Source organism: Anabrus simplex, chromosome 6 (assembly GCF_040414725.1).
Source record: "Anabrus simplex isolate iqAnaSimp1 chromosome 6, ASM4041472v1, whole genome shotgun sequence".
NCBI classification, from domain to species: Eukaryota; Metazoa; Arthropoda; class Insecta; order Orthoptera; family Tettigoniidae; genus Anabrus; species Anabrus simplex.
This window is the reverse complement of record NC_090270.1, coordinates 42,134,211-42,149,211: the sequence shown is the minus strand read 5'-3', so window position 1 is coordinate 42,149,211 and position 15,001 is coordinate 42,134,211. Positions and strand designations below refer to the sequence as shown.

The window sequence follows — 15,001 nt, the reverse complement described above, 5'->3', positions numbered from 1 at the left end:
AAGTATTATGTTCTGAGCTGTCAGTGGAGAGATGCGTGGAATGACATCAGTAGACGAATAAGTTTGAGTGGCATCTTTAAAAGTAGGAAAGATCACAATATGAAGATAAAGTTGGAATTCAAGAGGACAAATTGGGGCAAATATTCATTTATAGGAAGGGGAGTTAGGGATTGGAATAACTTACCAAGGGGAATGTTCAATAAATTTCCAATTTCTTCGCAATCATTTAAGAAACGGCTAGGAAAACAACAGATAGGGAATCTGCCACCTCGGCGACTGCCCTAAATACAGATCAGTAGTGACTGATTGATTGATCCTCTCACCAAATCCCTTCTTTCCTTGTTGCCTTTCCCACTTTATCATTTCCCTCAACAACAGCAACAACAACTGCCGAATACATTCCACTAAGTAGATATGACTTTTGAGTCGCGACTGCTCTCCCCTAGTGTGAACATCACACAGTGTCAAATCACCCACATTAGTAGAGTGGAGTTAACTGGTGTTAGTAGACTAGCACGTCAATTCACCCGCATAAGCAAATCTTTATGGAAACATAGTTTTGCATTTTTATTAGGAACTACTAAACCTACATGTATGATTTTTTTTTTTTTTTTTTTTTTTACGAGCTGTTTCCTACTTGGCTGTGATGTTACAGACTTTTTCTTTGCTCTGTATTAATTTACTCATGGGAGTTTTTTTTTTGCTAGTGGCTTTACGTCGCACTGACACAGATAGGTCTTATGGTGACGACGGGATAGGAAAGGCCTAGGAGTTGGAAGGAAGTGGCCGTGGCCTTAATTAAGGTAGAGCCCCAGCATTTGCCTGGTGTGAAAATGGGAAACCAAGGAAAACCATCTTCAGGGCTGCCGAACAACTCGCCCAGTACTCATGGGAGTTATCAGCGTTTTTGTAGGAAAATATAAGTAAAAGAAGACTCTGTTTTTTAAAAACATGTAGACTACATATTTCAATTAACATTCAAATAAACACTTCAGTACATTAAGCGACAATGTACAGGAGGGGGAAATAAAATTGACCTGGAAAATATTTATAAGACTGATGCGGAACTGTCCGTTGTTAATGAACAGGAGAACTGCCCATCACAGGAAATGCTGGAAGCCGTGATTTCGATGCACCAATCAGTTGCTGTCACATGTCTACACGTGCACAACTCCTGAGTACGTCGCTGTGTCATTACATGTGAATGAGTGAGTGCGAGGTGCAGACATGTTTAATGACCAGTTAAAATGCAACACAAAATGGTGCCCATGATAAAAACAGCTCAAGTTCATTGGTGAGCATTATGCAAGTCATGATTTGTGGAAAACCTGTGCGGAAATGTTTGCGCAAGGAAGTGTTTTGGCGAAAACTCCAGCAAAGTTTGCAATGCAAAACCTAATGCCAAAATGGCGTGAAACGGGCTCTGTAGCGAATGAAAACTGTAACTATCTGTAAAGAGTTTGCCTTGTGCTACTCTATTGTAAATATGTTCTTCATTGTGGAACTCTGTAATTCGGCTTCTCCCTGTTTTGGTTTCCCAAATAAATAAATTTAAAAAATAAAAAAATAAAAAAAAGAACACCAGAAAATATTTGTCGAATGAAGGAAAGCCTGCAACGAAGTCCAACAAAGTCTCAACGTAATTTATCCGTGCAAGTGGGAATTAAGAAACAATCATGTCAAAACATTATCAAAAAGGACCGGCATCTGTATCCTTACAAATTTACTGTTATGCATGCATTAAAGCATCAAGATGAACCTTCGCGTGTTGAGCTCTGCCAGTGGTTTCCGAGTGACGTGGAATCAGGATCCTCAGTTTTTCATTTATTCAGATGAGGCCATTTCCAGCATCATCTGTGATGTTCATTAACAAGTGTAAATCCTGCATCAGTTCTATTGCAAATATTTTCTGGGCCAGCTTTATTTTACCCACCCAGCATATACAGCTGTGCAAAATTTCATTCTAATAGAATAAGTTATTTTCCAGAAATCTGCAGTCAAAGTTTGTGCATATAACATGGTTAGCATAGAGCTTACAACCTACCACTAACAGAGAAGGTGCCTTAAATATGTAGCATACACATGCATAACAAAACAAAACAGAAGCCCATACACAATGGACACACCACTGAGGGATGACTGAACCAATGAGAAGGATAAGGAATGGCATTGGATCTCGTAATACACAGTACTCTTAAAACTATAATCAGCATAGACCAGAAGTATTTTGTGAAAGAAATTCAATAAGCAAACAACTGTACTTAGATAACAATTGCGTACCTGAAATTTTGACTCTACAGGAAAGCAGAAGGATAACCCTCGAAAGTTCAATACGAAGAGTTGTTTCTCTGTATCGTAGACACCTGGATGAGTTGCACCGAATGAGTGCTCGATCTGCTCAATGCTGGGCAAAACCTCAGGTGAGTTGAACGTCAACCCACTGCTGGCACAAACATCTACCATGAGACTATCTTCAATATTTGAACATATTTTATAGTAATAACTAAATAGCACAGAAAAATAACCCTGCAACATGAAGTGAATGCCATTATTTATAAGAGACTTGCTATGAAACAGAGATATGTGTAGAAAAATTATTAACTTCCTTGTAGCAACACTCATACAGTAGAATTTCAGGGTTTGAGTAAATGTTTATAAGGAACACCAGTCACATATGCAGATGTGGGGCAGTCATCAATGTCTAAGGTTGTCATATTTGAAGTTGGCCTTAAAACACCAGTTGCTTTTCACACATTTGCCAATTACATTCTGAATGGAGTTTTTACTTCTATAGCATCCCGAGCTATTCTGGAACCAAGTGGTGTGGCATTAGCCATCCTGATCGTTTAACTTTAATTGCATGAAACAAAGGAAAATCTCTCTTATGGGTTTACACTTTGACAGTTTTGCATCTCCCACAAACAACTTAGCTTGCCAGCTCTGCTGCAGCCATAAGAAGCAAAATGAATAAATATAATGAAGTAACTGAGAACTATGTCTTTGTGGTGTGCGCAGTGGAAATAATGGGATTGTTGTGTAAGGAGGCAAAAAACCTTATTTCAGATACTGCAGCGGCAGCTCGTGACAAAAATTTTAGGGGGTTCACAACATCACTTTTGTTCATGTCTCAAATCAGCAAAAAAGTAAAATAGGTTCATAAATCACTTCACTAAAAGTTCCTTGTATGACTCCTTTTTCACAAATAATATGTTAGAACCACTGTAACCGAGGATAAATCATGTACTAGATTAATCTGTTCGTGTAAAACAAAAGTAAAATTCATAATAACTTTACTACACTACGAATATTGAAGGATGCGAGTACTATTCTTGGTTTTAAATAGCACGAAGTTCACCTGGGTGTTAGTGTAGAACAAAACCCAACGCCATGGCCTACCAAGCGACTGCTGGTCAGCCCGGTGGCCTGCAGATTATGAGGTGTCGTGTGGTCAGCACGACGAATAGCTTTCTAGACCGGGGCCACCATCTCACCGTCAGATAGCTCCTCAATTGTAATCACGTAGGCTGAGTGAACTTCGAACCAGGCCTCAAATCCAGGTAAAATCCCGTACCTGGCAAGGAATCGAACCCGCAGCATCCGGATAAGAGGCAGGCGCTACTCCTACACCATGGGGCCGGCTGTGTTAGTGTAGAACAAAAGTAAAATTCACAATTTTACTGCACTGCGAACATTGAAGGATGCGAGCACTATTCTTGGTTTTTAAATAGCACAAAGTTCTCCGGGGTATGACGAGAAGCATAGAAATAACGTGTACCGCATTTACCGGTCGATTTTTTAAAAATAATTGTTTCCGAATTGACCCCAATAGTCTCCACATTATCTCGGTTAATCGGGGTTCCACTGAATCACATGTTAATTATTCTTGTCTTGGAAATTACAGACACCACTAGCATAGGAAATTCAATACTTGTGATTTTGTGTGCATGAGAATTTTCATGTTTATTTATTTTTGCGCTCAAATGAGAAAGGTCTGTGCACCCAGCTGAATTCCATACAATTCTTTCTTTGTTGAACAATTATTATTATTTAGTGTATGACATTAAAAATAAAAACACACAATCACAAATTAAATATACAGTACACTATGTAGGTTACAATTTCACCATCAAGCTCTGCAAATAGTCTATACAAGAAGGACTTGGGTCAAGAAAGTCTTTTGGGCTACCCTGATAAGCGTTCTGGAATTTGACATTAAGTTCACGGTGGGCCAGTTTGTTGTTGAGATGGAAACATGAGACTTCAGTTTTATTCAAACTTGGCCTACGTCTCCACTTACGAAAATACTGATCTAACGTGGCGAGATCAGCTGTCTTACCGTATCTCAGCGTATCTTTGGTGTTCTCCATAGATTTGCCCTGTGTTGCAAATGCCCAGTCATCCGCATAACCAAATGCTTTAGAGGCTGTTTTCGGTCTGATATATATAAGTTAAACAGCAGAGGTGCTAGTACCGATCCTTGAGGAAGACCGTTATTAAGGATCCTTTCCTTACTTGTCTCCTAAAATTACACGAAATCTCCTGTCTATAAGCATGTTTTCAATGAGCTTGGCGATTTTCTTGCAAGGTATTACTTGAAGCAGTTTGTAGATGAGTCCTTGTCCACACACCGTATCATATGCTGCAGTAAGGTCCACGAACACAACTGACGTTTTTAGCTGATTTTGAAAAGCAGCTTCAATATGTGTAGTCAGAGAGAGAACCTGGTCTGTGGAACTTCGATTTGGGCGAAAGCCCGCTTGTTCAATGGGTAGATGGTCAAGAACTACTGAGCCAATTCTATTGTAAAGAAGTCTCTCCAGTAATTTGTAAACCACACTCAGAAGTGCAATTGGGCAGTAGCTTTGAGGATTTTTACAAGATTTACCTGGTTTGAGAATGACGATGATCTTTGTCTGTTTCAGAAGCCGAGGGATGGACCCTGTTTCTAAGATATTGTGTTGAACAATAAACAGGGCAAACAAAAAAGCGCATTCCTACATCTACATCCACAGAGCCACTTGCGTGTTTCATACACTTTTCTCTTAAACTTATGCCTATACTCGTGTTTGTTAGTTTTTATAAATTTTTCGATAATCAAATCTGGTCTGTCCGGTCCAAGTCTTTTAATTTCTAACTTATCCTGAGGTTAATATTTTGCTCCTTAAAATTACCTGAACTGAATGCATTTCCTCTTGCACAAAGAATACCATGGTTACAAACCATACAAACAGAAAAGCAAAACACAACACTCAAATTTCACTTGAAAATATATTTTTCCAATCACAAGGTAAAGCAAACTTCTTCCCGCGATTATGAACACCTGTTCACAACGAGCTAGAAAATGCTTATTCGGAATTAATAGCGAAATCTGTCGGTAATGTGATGCAATAGTAGCTCCTGGGAGACTGTGGCTAACCATAATATGGGAGGTGGCAGACCCTTGTGGTCAACTGTAATACTCCACTGGTTTCAGCGTGGCTCTAGACAGCAAGGCACGTAACATACCGTGCTCCTCGCTAATGGGAATATCAGTGCATAAACCATGATGTCATCTGCTTAGCGCATGCGTATAGTCTTCAGCACAATAGTGCATTATCAAGTGTGCTCGCTGCACTGTCAGTCAAAACGAATGACTGTCGGTGTAACGGAGCTTCGATATAAGTCGAATGCTTTCAATCGATTGCCAAAATCAGGTCGAAAGAAAGGAAAGTTTTAAATTATCTATGAATGCGTAAAGCTGTATTAAAACTGGGTGTTCACGTGCTCATGTGCTCTTGAGAGCCCACCGCCACTGAGATACTGGCAGATAATTAAACTCTCTCACAGGAGGCCAATGTTCCACTGAATTCCTATGGTGGAACATTGGAACCGTGAATCAACAGGGGAGTGCAGCTAGTGCAGCATTAAAAGGCACGGTTTGTACCAAAATCTTCCAAATTGTCTCAATAGTACAGGGAAAATCTTTCATTTCTTGAAAAGTCAACAGAAATATATTTATTTTCAAGATCCAATCATTAAATGATCACTCCAATAACTGCAGGCGAAGGCTTACCCTAATCCACAATACATTCTATACTTAGCAGGTTGCTAAAGGGAGTAACGCTTTCATTAATGATTACTACCTGTCAAATTAATAATATATTGTGGTTCTGCCTATTCAATACAAGAAAACTTAATAATGCAAGGTTACATTATAAGGTAATCAGCCTGTCGTTCAAAAAGTGCAAGGTAAAAATTCACTGGCAAATAACAAGATAACATAGAAAACAAACTATTTCACATGACGAAAGTTCAATATCATATAAGAAAGATGCACTGGGTATTCAAAAGTGTTTTAAATTTTTCAAAAGGTGCAAGGTAAAAAATACACTAGCAAATAAAAGACTTAGAAAACAAACTTTTTCACATGATGAAAGTTCAATACCACATAAGAAAGATGCACTGGGTATTCAAAAGCTCTTGATGTGGAGACAAAATAATTTTCTCAATGTTGGATCTTGTAGTCATATGTTTTATAGACCAAGAAGCAAATAGCTGGTTGTTATTGTTTTTGCACAGAAAAGTTGAAGTTAAGCACCAGTGTGAAGAGAAATAAGTGCAGTATTGGAACAATTTAGTATCACAGATGACAAATGAAGGTATCATTGAAATGAATGCTCAAAGAGTTCTTAAGGCGGCAAAGTGGTCAACCTGAAGGTCAAATCGTTTTGAACCATATTTGAGAATAATTCCCAGTTCAATGCAGAGATAGAGACATTTATTGGAAGTAAAAATCAATTTATGAGGTGGATAGGAGTAAAAAGGCGTGAGAAAATATAATATAAAAGTTTCACTTTGTAAAGAGTGAAGAGTTTATGACATGCAGTGAGGGATAAGATTTAGAAATGAGTACGAAAAAGGAGGGGGGAAAAAGGAAGATAGTAGATGTGAAAGAGAGATGAAAGAAAGGAGGAAAGGGGAATGGTTCTAAGTTGGGTCAGGTGGTTGAGGTAATTGGGGCAAAAGACATGGATAGGAACTATGTAAAGCGTGGAAAATGGTATTTGGGTTTAAAGAAGAAACGTTCTTAAAAATGAAAAAGTCTAAAAGAATATTTGGTTTTTCTGAAATGTTGTTTAAAATAAAATTGGGACTGAAGTATTGGTCGAGATGGATGAAACAATTTTCGGTTGTGGAAAGAAGAGGGCCTTTGTTTATTATTTCAATTATTTATATTCTTGTTTTATGTTAGTGGAAGTGTGTTTATATACTGGCCTACCGAATATCAGCTGGTACTAGTAAAACATAAAATAACATTTAAATAACAACAAATTAAAGGCAACAAACTCACCTTCAGAAAGACAGATAATTACCCAGTGATCTGCAGACCAAACAAAACTTTAGTACTGTTATAAATTGTTGTAATGCTACTGAAGAAAACATGAAGTTCCTTGAGAACATACGGTACATATTTAATTCATGAGATAAGAGTAAATAACATTATCGGCAGGGAAAAATATATATAACGTCCTCAAGATTAAACAACAAGTACTAATTAAAACCCTACTAAATTTTAAAGTGTCCGGCTGGACGAAGAAGGAAAAATCAAATAACACATTTACATTACTTTTGAATCAACCAATAGAAGCTTGTGCACTTAGTAACCTGTTTCTTACAATTCGACTTGAAGTTATTTTTCTTTTAAAACTAATTTTTTTCATCATTTCAACCAATTTAATTTTTTAAACTATATTACACTCAGTCAGCGTGAACAGCCACCGCTGAGATTTCATCAGAATTCAGCTCTTATCCCATGGAATAAAAATAAATTACTCAACCCGTCAGAGGGACAGATAAAACCAACCCAATCAAGGTAATTAAGGGAAATAAGGAAAGTTAAAAGCAAGAAAAACTTGTCAATACATCACCAAGATGCAGGAGCTTTCCAACACACAACATTAAAATCCAACTCAACACCGACAACAACCTAACAATCACTATCACAACAGATCGCTACCATAACGTCAACATGCCATCTATCCACAGCAACCACCAATACCAGAAGCCAAGAACAACAATGGTTCATACAAGGGAGAACAAAACTAGAGTTAAAATATTAAAATATAATAAGTACAAGATAAGAATTAAATTAAGGAGAAGCAGGAATTAGTATGTAACAGAAAAACCGAACCGAGAACCTGAAATTCAGGTGAAATCTCGCGTGGTCTTTAAACCTATAAGTTACCATGTACCATAAATCATTAAACAAATACCAACAGATTTAACTTTTCAAAATAAGGAGGAATGTTGTAACAGTTCAAATCCCGTTACAAGATGATATCTGTATTTTTATTATTGTATGATTTTATTTGTATTTTATTATTATTATTATTATTATTATTATTATTATTATGTCAGTATTATTATTATTATTATTATTATTATGTTATCTGTGATATTGTTACTATTATTGTAATTATCCGTTTTATTCAATTCGATTTTGCAATTGCCTGTTGCTTGCAAGATTGTACTTAGATGTATGCATATATACGTATGTGTAGAATAACCCTCAATACCTGTACAGTGAGAATTGTTGTATATATCAGAGATTGGATGTGACGTTGGGGCATTGTGCAATATTAGTGGCGATTCTGCCAAGTCATCGCCGCGCCATGGCTACGGCATTGTATTTATTTAGATATGCGCTCATGGAGTTAGCCGCCTGCGGGCTATTTCACCACTGTATGTAATATTTGCCGCGTTGTGGGAGTATGTCATGGTTATTTCTGGAGATTACGTAGCTGTGTCAACCAACGTCTATATAAGGTGGATGCATATTGTAGCGTCAGTCATTAGTTATACGGATGCAGTACAGTGAAGAAGTCTACTAGATCAAGAGACCTTAGTTGGTCAGTGAACGAGTGTGAACGAGAGATGGAGCAGACTCAGTGAGCCATTAATCATTGGTCATTGAGAGAGTGAGGCCAAAAGTTGGTTGGTCGCTCACTTAGTTGAAGACACGGACGCAAGGCTTACCATGGAGTCAGAGTGGGCAACCCTGGACCTGCCAAGAGGTCATACCATATTGACTTACAAAGAAGTCAGATGATATGGAGAAGAAGCAGTCACAAGGATGTATCACCAAGTTAGGCGTGACACATCTACAGTAAACACCAGAACAATGGATTACGTCGTAATTACACTCAAAGTGTTGAAGGTACAGTCAAGTGAATCAGTGAGGGAAATATTTCGTATAAATTGTTAAATGTCCGGTCAAGAAGAATTTAAATTCATGCCTAGTTTCTTTCAGTTGCAATGTCATAATTTCATATTTTCATCTGTTTTATCGCAACAAGACTCACTATTTTTTGATATATTATTTAAAGAATATATATTGTTCTATCAAACGAATTAATAGTTTTATTTCATTGACAGTAAAATATCTTAACCTCAAAATTAATGGGGAAACCGAACGCCAATCTCCTTTTCCCAGAATTTATATGGTATGTTGTCAAAAGTAAGCTTATTACCCCACACCCTAGAGATAGTCAAGAGTCTCATTCTATTATTGCTGTACTGAGTGACAGCTGGCGCCCTTCAAATAACGTATGTGTAAGTAAGCAGGTAACAAGTAAGTGAGAGTATAAGGTCTGACGAGTGTGTATTTTATTTAATGAATATTAATTTTCATAATTTCCATTTTAAATGCAGATATTCAAATTTTTCAAGTTAAAATTCAGATTAATATGTTTCAAAAGTTAGTCAGACAGTTAGGAAATTCTCAATGTGAAATAAACAGTAACTCATTACGCTTAATTGGAAGTAACCTTCTTAAATTTACTACTCTCACATTTCAAGAAACTGTTAGGTGGTATTACCTAGATCCCGATTTAATGAATACCCTAGCTAACATTAAAAGAATGCGAAGATGGACGCTTTTAGAAGTTCAAAACACACACAAAGTCCAGAGACAAACCTTTGTCAGTACATCGTCTTCCACTAAATCAGGAGGCAAGATATCATGGAAATTATGAAAGACTTACATGTTGGTTCAAAACTGCAGAAACACGTTACTATCGTCTACTCACGTAGAAGCACTAGTAGTTACCATATCCAATATATGAAACAGGAGGACGTTTTTGTGAAATGAAATAAGATCTCTGAGGGCAAAACCCTCGCGCAAGGTTCAACTATCCAGGTTCCAAAGCGTTTATGGGAAACAGATCCCGAAGCAGAGATAAGACATCTTGCTCTTCATCTTGCTCAGGGCAAAACTCATGGCCGTGCAAGCTTACAACAGACAGATAACCAACTCAAAATGGCCGAGCGCAGTGATTGGCTAGAGAGGGAGAGAGGAGAGGGGAAGACTCGCTCTTAAGGTAACGCCACAACTTAGGACGAATTTAAAGAAATATATAAGAAGACACCATTAAAACCATATAAGAACTTACCCTATAGAACAAAGATGAAATAAAAATAAATTACATGAACTAAGTCACACATGAAATAATAGTGGAATAAAAGACAGAAATAATTTTTTAATAACACCAATTTCCACAGCACGAATGCCGGTTCAAAAACATAGTTGGAGAGGGCTTGAACCTTGTCACGTAGGTGACAGTTTAGAATCATGTAAATGCTGTCCTACAGCAGAGAATCTATTATATTTTAAAGCGTTAACATGTTCTAAATACCGGATATTAAAGTTACGTCCAGTTTGGCCTATAAATGAGGAATTGGAATTGTTGCATTTAAATCTATAAACTCCTCATTTTGAAAAAATACTAGATTTGTTGACCAAGGTAGAGTTATGTAAGAGATCAATATTCCTGTTGTTGGTTTTTAAAGATATTTTAACATTATGTTTTTGAAGATGTTGGTAACTTTTTAAACATCTTTGTTAAAAGTAAAGGTTGAAAATGCCGAGACGTTACCTTTTTCTTTTGTTAAGGTGGTCTTGGGATGGTGTTTGAATTTATTAATTATTCGATCTATGAACAAATTATTATAGCCATTAGATTTAGCAGTAACAAGGATAGTATTAAATTCATTTTTTAAATCATTCTTAGACATTGGTATATTACAGGCACAAAAAATTAAGCTGTTGTAAGATGCACGTTTATGTGCTTGTGGGTGCATAGAATCTTGTCGGATAGTAGTTGCTGTTTGTGTTGATTTTCTAAAAATTTTGTAGGATAAAAGAGGAAGGATGTCTGTTGATAGTTAAATCTAAACAATTTATAGCTTTGTTAGTTTCGGATTCAAGAGTAAATTTAATATGAGAGTCAATGTTGTTGAGAAGTCGAAGTGTAGAAGCTGCAGTGTTAATTTCTTTGTCCATAATAATGAGTGTATCGTCAACATATCTGGCCCAAAAGAGGATATTCGTAAAATTATTATTATCAATTTTTTATGTATTCTAAGAAGTCTAGATAGATCTCTGCCAAAATGCCTGATGCTAGTGAGCCCATTGCTAAGCCATCTTGTTGATATATTATAGTGTTGTCAATGGCGAAAAAGTTATTATTAGCGACCAATTTTAAAATAGAAATTAAGTCCTGAATTTCTAGTTTACTTAGGTGACTGTATTTATTTAAGTTATTTTCAATGATGGGGAATAATTTTGAGGTTTGAATCCTGGGGTACATTCTGATGATGTCAAAAGAGTGGAGAGAATGATGTGAAAATTTTCAAAGACTTTTGAATACCCAGTGCATCTTTCTCATACGATACTGAACTTTCGTCATGTGTAATAGTTTATGTTTTCTACGTTCTCTTGTTATTTGCCAGTGAATTTTTAACTTGCACCTTTTGAACAACAGGCTGAAGATGACCCTGACTAAAGGTCGAAACCGGTCTCAATTGTGTAACCTTGTATTAAGAAGTTTTCTTGTATTGAATAGGTGGAACCACAATATACTATTAATTTAATTGTAATCTCAATTCAATACGGACCAAATGAAATTCTTATCAAAATTCTACCTGTCAAGCCAGAGAATATACACTTCCTCTGATGATGGAAAAATACTATTCTCTGCTAGATACTCTTTGATTCTCTGGCCTTCCCCAGCTTCTCAATATACTCAACAGATGGCAGAATGTTTCTAATAACTTACATGCTGCTAAGAGAAAACCGTCTACTTTCGTACAGACAGGAAAGTATGAAGTCGACTGGCCTTCTGTATGACCATTAATAAAGCGCAGGGACAAATTCTTGAAAAGTGGGTGTCTACTTACCTAAACCAGTACCAGTATTCAGCCGTGGCCAAATGTATGTTGCACTATCTTGGGCAAGATAATTTGAAAATGTTAAGATCAAGATACGGCCAAATGATCAAAGCAAAGAAAATATGGCATGGAAAGAAGTGTTATAAACTAAATTATGAATGAATCAGTTATGTGCCGGTATTAAATGTTCATAAAACTATTGAAAAGGGCAGGCATATGAAGAAGAGTTATCTGATCTATTTACAATGAATGCTGCGGAGCAGCACGGGTCTATTTTAGTTTCCTTTAATTCATTAAAGTTTCTCAGCAATTGTATTTGTAGCTAACTAATTCAATGAGTTTACAGCATGCAGGAAAACAAACAGTACTCATTTTACAAATATTTTCTGAACGTCAAACAGTACTGAATGTCGCCACAAACCTGCCACTGCAATGAAAATGGATACAGCAAGATGGAGCTACAGCCCACATCTGCCCTTCTCCAACAACACTTTGGAGGTCACTTAATTTCCCGTATCCTTCCTACTCCACGGATCTCAAACCCCTAGCCGGATACATATAAGGCATGTTCAAAGAATCCATTTTCTGGTCAGATGATCCACTTTTTTTAAAAAACTATTTGCCTTACGTCGCACCGACACAGATAGGTCTTATGGCGACGATGGGACAGGAAAGGCCTAGGAATTGGAAGGAAGTGGCCGTGGCCTTAATTAAGGTACAGCCCCGGCATTTGCCTGGTGTGAAAATGGGAAACCACGGAAAACCATCTTCAGGACTGCCGACAGTGGGGCTCGAACCCACTATCTCCCGATTACTGGATACCGGCCACACTTAAGCGACTACAGCTATCGAGCTCGGTGAAGATCCACCTAGGAATGTTTCAGAATAAAGAGACAAGATACAGTAATTTTCTGTGTCCTTACAGAAACCTGTGTTCATCAACATATTCAACATTCTACAGGATCATAATGAACAATGAGCAAGACATGAGGATGTCACAATTTCCACTCCCTATAATCATCATCATAGTCATCATCATCATCATCATCATCATCATCTTGAACCAGCTCCAGTTTCCCGGATGCAGTGAATGAGCACTCTCCATTTATTTTTGTCCATGTAGATGTCTTCTTCCATAATCTGCTGAAAAACCACACCTCGTCCAAGCAGATCATTTCTAATCTCTTCCTTGGCCGTCCTCTTGATCTGCCTTCCGAGTTCCTTCTCAAACTATACTCTGGCTGTTCTTTGTGGGTCCATTTTTTTTTAGATGACCAAACCATTTCAGCCTGGCTTCGACTCAGATATTCCTACTAAGGTGTTGTTTCACTTGGACAAGGTGGCGTACCTCATCATTTCAGTTTTTGTTCCTCCTCATTTCCTGAATCATAGTTCTTAAGAACATTTCCGCTGCTTGTAGGTTACTGATATTTCTGTTCGTTCCTAGATTGTATGTAGTAACTGGTACAAAGAAGCTTCTGTAGAGTATTAATTTTGATCTTAATGGAACGTACTTATCAAAAAGAAGTTTTCTCACAAGTTGATAAAACTGTGCTCCATTCTGTACTCTACAAGTGATTTGTGAAGATGATTGGCTATGTGTTATTACTACTGTACATTGCCAAGATAGCGGAACTGATGTACCTGTTCCAACTTCGATCGAAGCAGAGTGATGCCTCATTAATACCCAATATCCACTCCCTACGATTCCAGTCTAAAACAGCTAAGACAGTACTGACAAGATGCTGCAGTGTCAAGGCAAGTATACTGAGATGGAAATAACAGTGGAAAAGGATGAGAGCTAGGGAGTAACTGATCAAGCAGAATAGAAAATAGGAAAAGGAATCAGATTCATATAAAGAAAACTTGATTCATGAACTAGATATATCTATACCCTAAATGACGTCATATAGAGAAATATGCACAAGAAAAGGATCACATACACTGATCAGCCAGAACATTATGACCACCTACCTACTATTGTCATAAACCCGTCCAAGCGATAGCAGCATCGCCTGACGAGGAATGACTGCTAGTCAGACACACACACGGTGCATGTAGTATCGTAAACGTGCTGTCCGTGTGTAGAATGGGGAATGCACGCCATCTATCTGAGTTTGGCCAAGGGCAGCTTGTAATGGCCTGGAGGCTCAGCACGAGCATTTCGGAAACTGCAAGACTTGTCGGGTGTTTGAGGACTGCTGTGGTAAGTGTCTTCAACAAGGTGTGAAACCAAGATGAAACCACGTCCAAACGTTGAGGGGTTGGGCGGCCACCCCTCTTTACAGAAGTTGGACATCGTAGGCTGGGCAGACTGGTAAAACAGGACAGGGAGCGAACTGTGGCAGAACTAACATCAGACTTTAATGCTGGGCAGAGTACAAGTGTGCCTGAAGACACAGTGCACTGAACACTCCTAAAGATGAACCTCCACAGCCGACGACCCGTGCACGTGCCAACGTTAACACCACAACATCGGCAACTACAACCGAAATGGGCAAGTGACCATCGTCACTGGGCGTTGGCGCAGTGGCAGAGCGTTGCATGGTCTGATGAATCCCGATACCTTCTTCATCATGCTAATGGGAGGGTGTGAATCAGTCGTCGTCCACGGGAACAGCTCCTTGATACCTGTACAGCGGGATGGAGACAAGCTGGTGGCGGTGCAATTTGGCTCTGGGGAACATTCATGTGGGCATCCATGGGTTCAGTGGAGCTCATACAAGGCACCATGATGGCCAAGAAGTATCATACACTGGTTTCAGACCACGTACACCCCTTCATGACAATCATT

General features: G+C 38.0%; 1 protein-coding gene across 1 annotated transcript in view; it reads right to left on the bottom strand.

Moving 5' to 3' along the window:
• Positions 1 to 15,001, bottom strand: part of LOC136875443 (PHAF1 protein CG7083) — a 133,971-nt gene that overhangs the window by 98,894 nt on the left and 20,076 nt on the right. Inside the window, exon 5 of the mRNA XM_067148995.2 lies at positions 2,281 to 2,440. Coding sequence (XP_067005096.2) covers positions 2,281 to 2,440 — 160 coding nt within the window. The remainder of the gene's footprint in view (positions 1 to 2,280; positions 2,441 to 15,001) is intronic.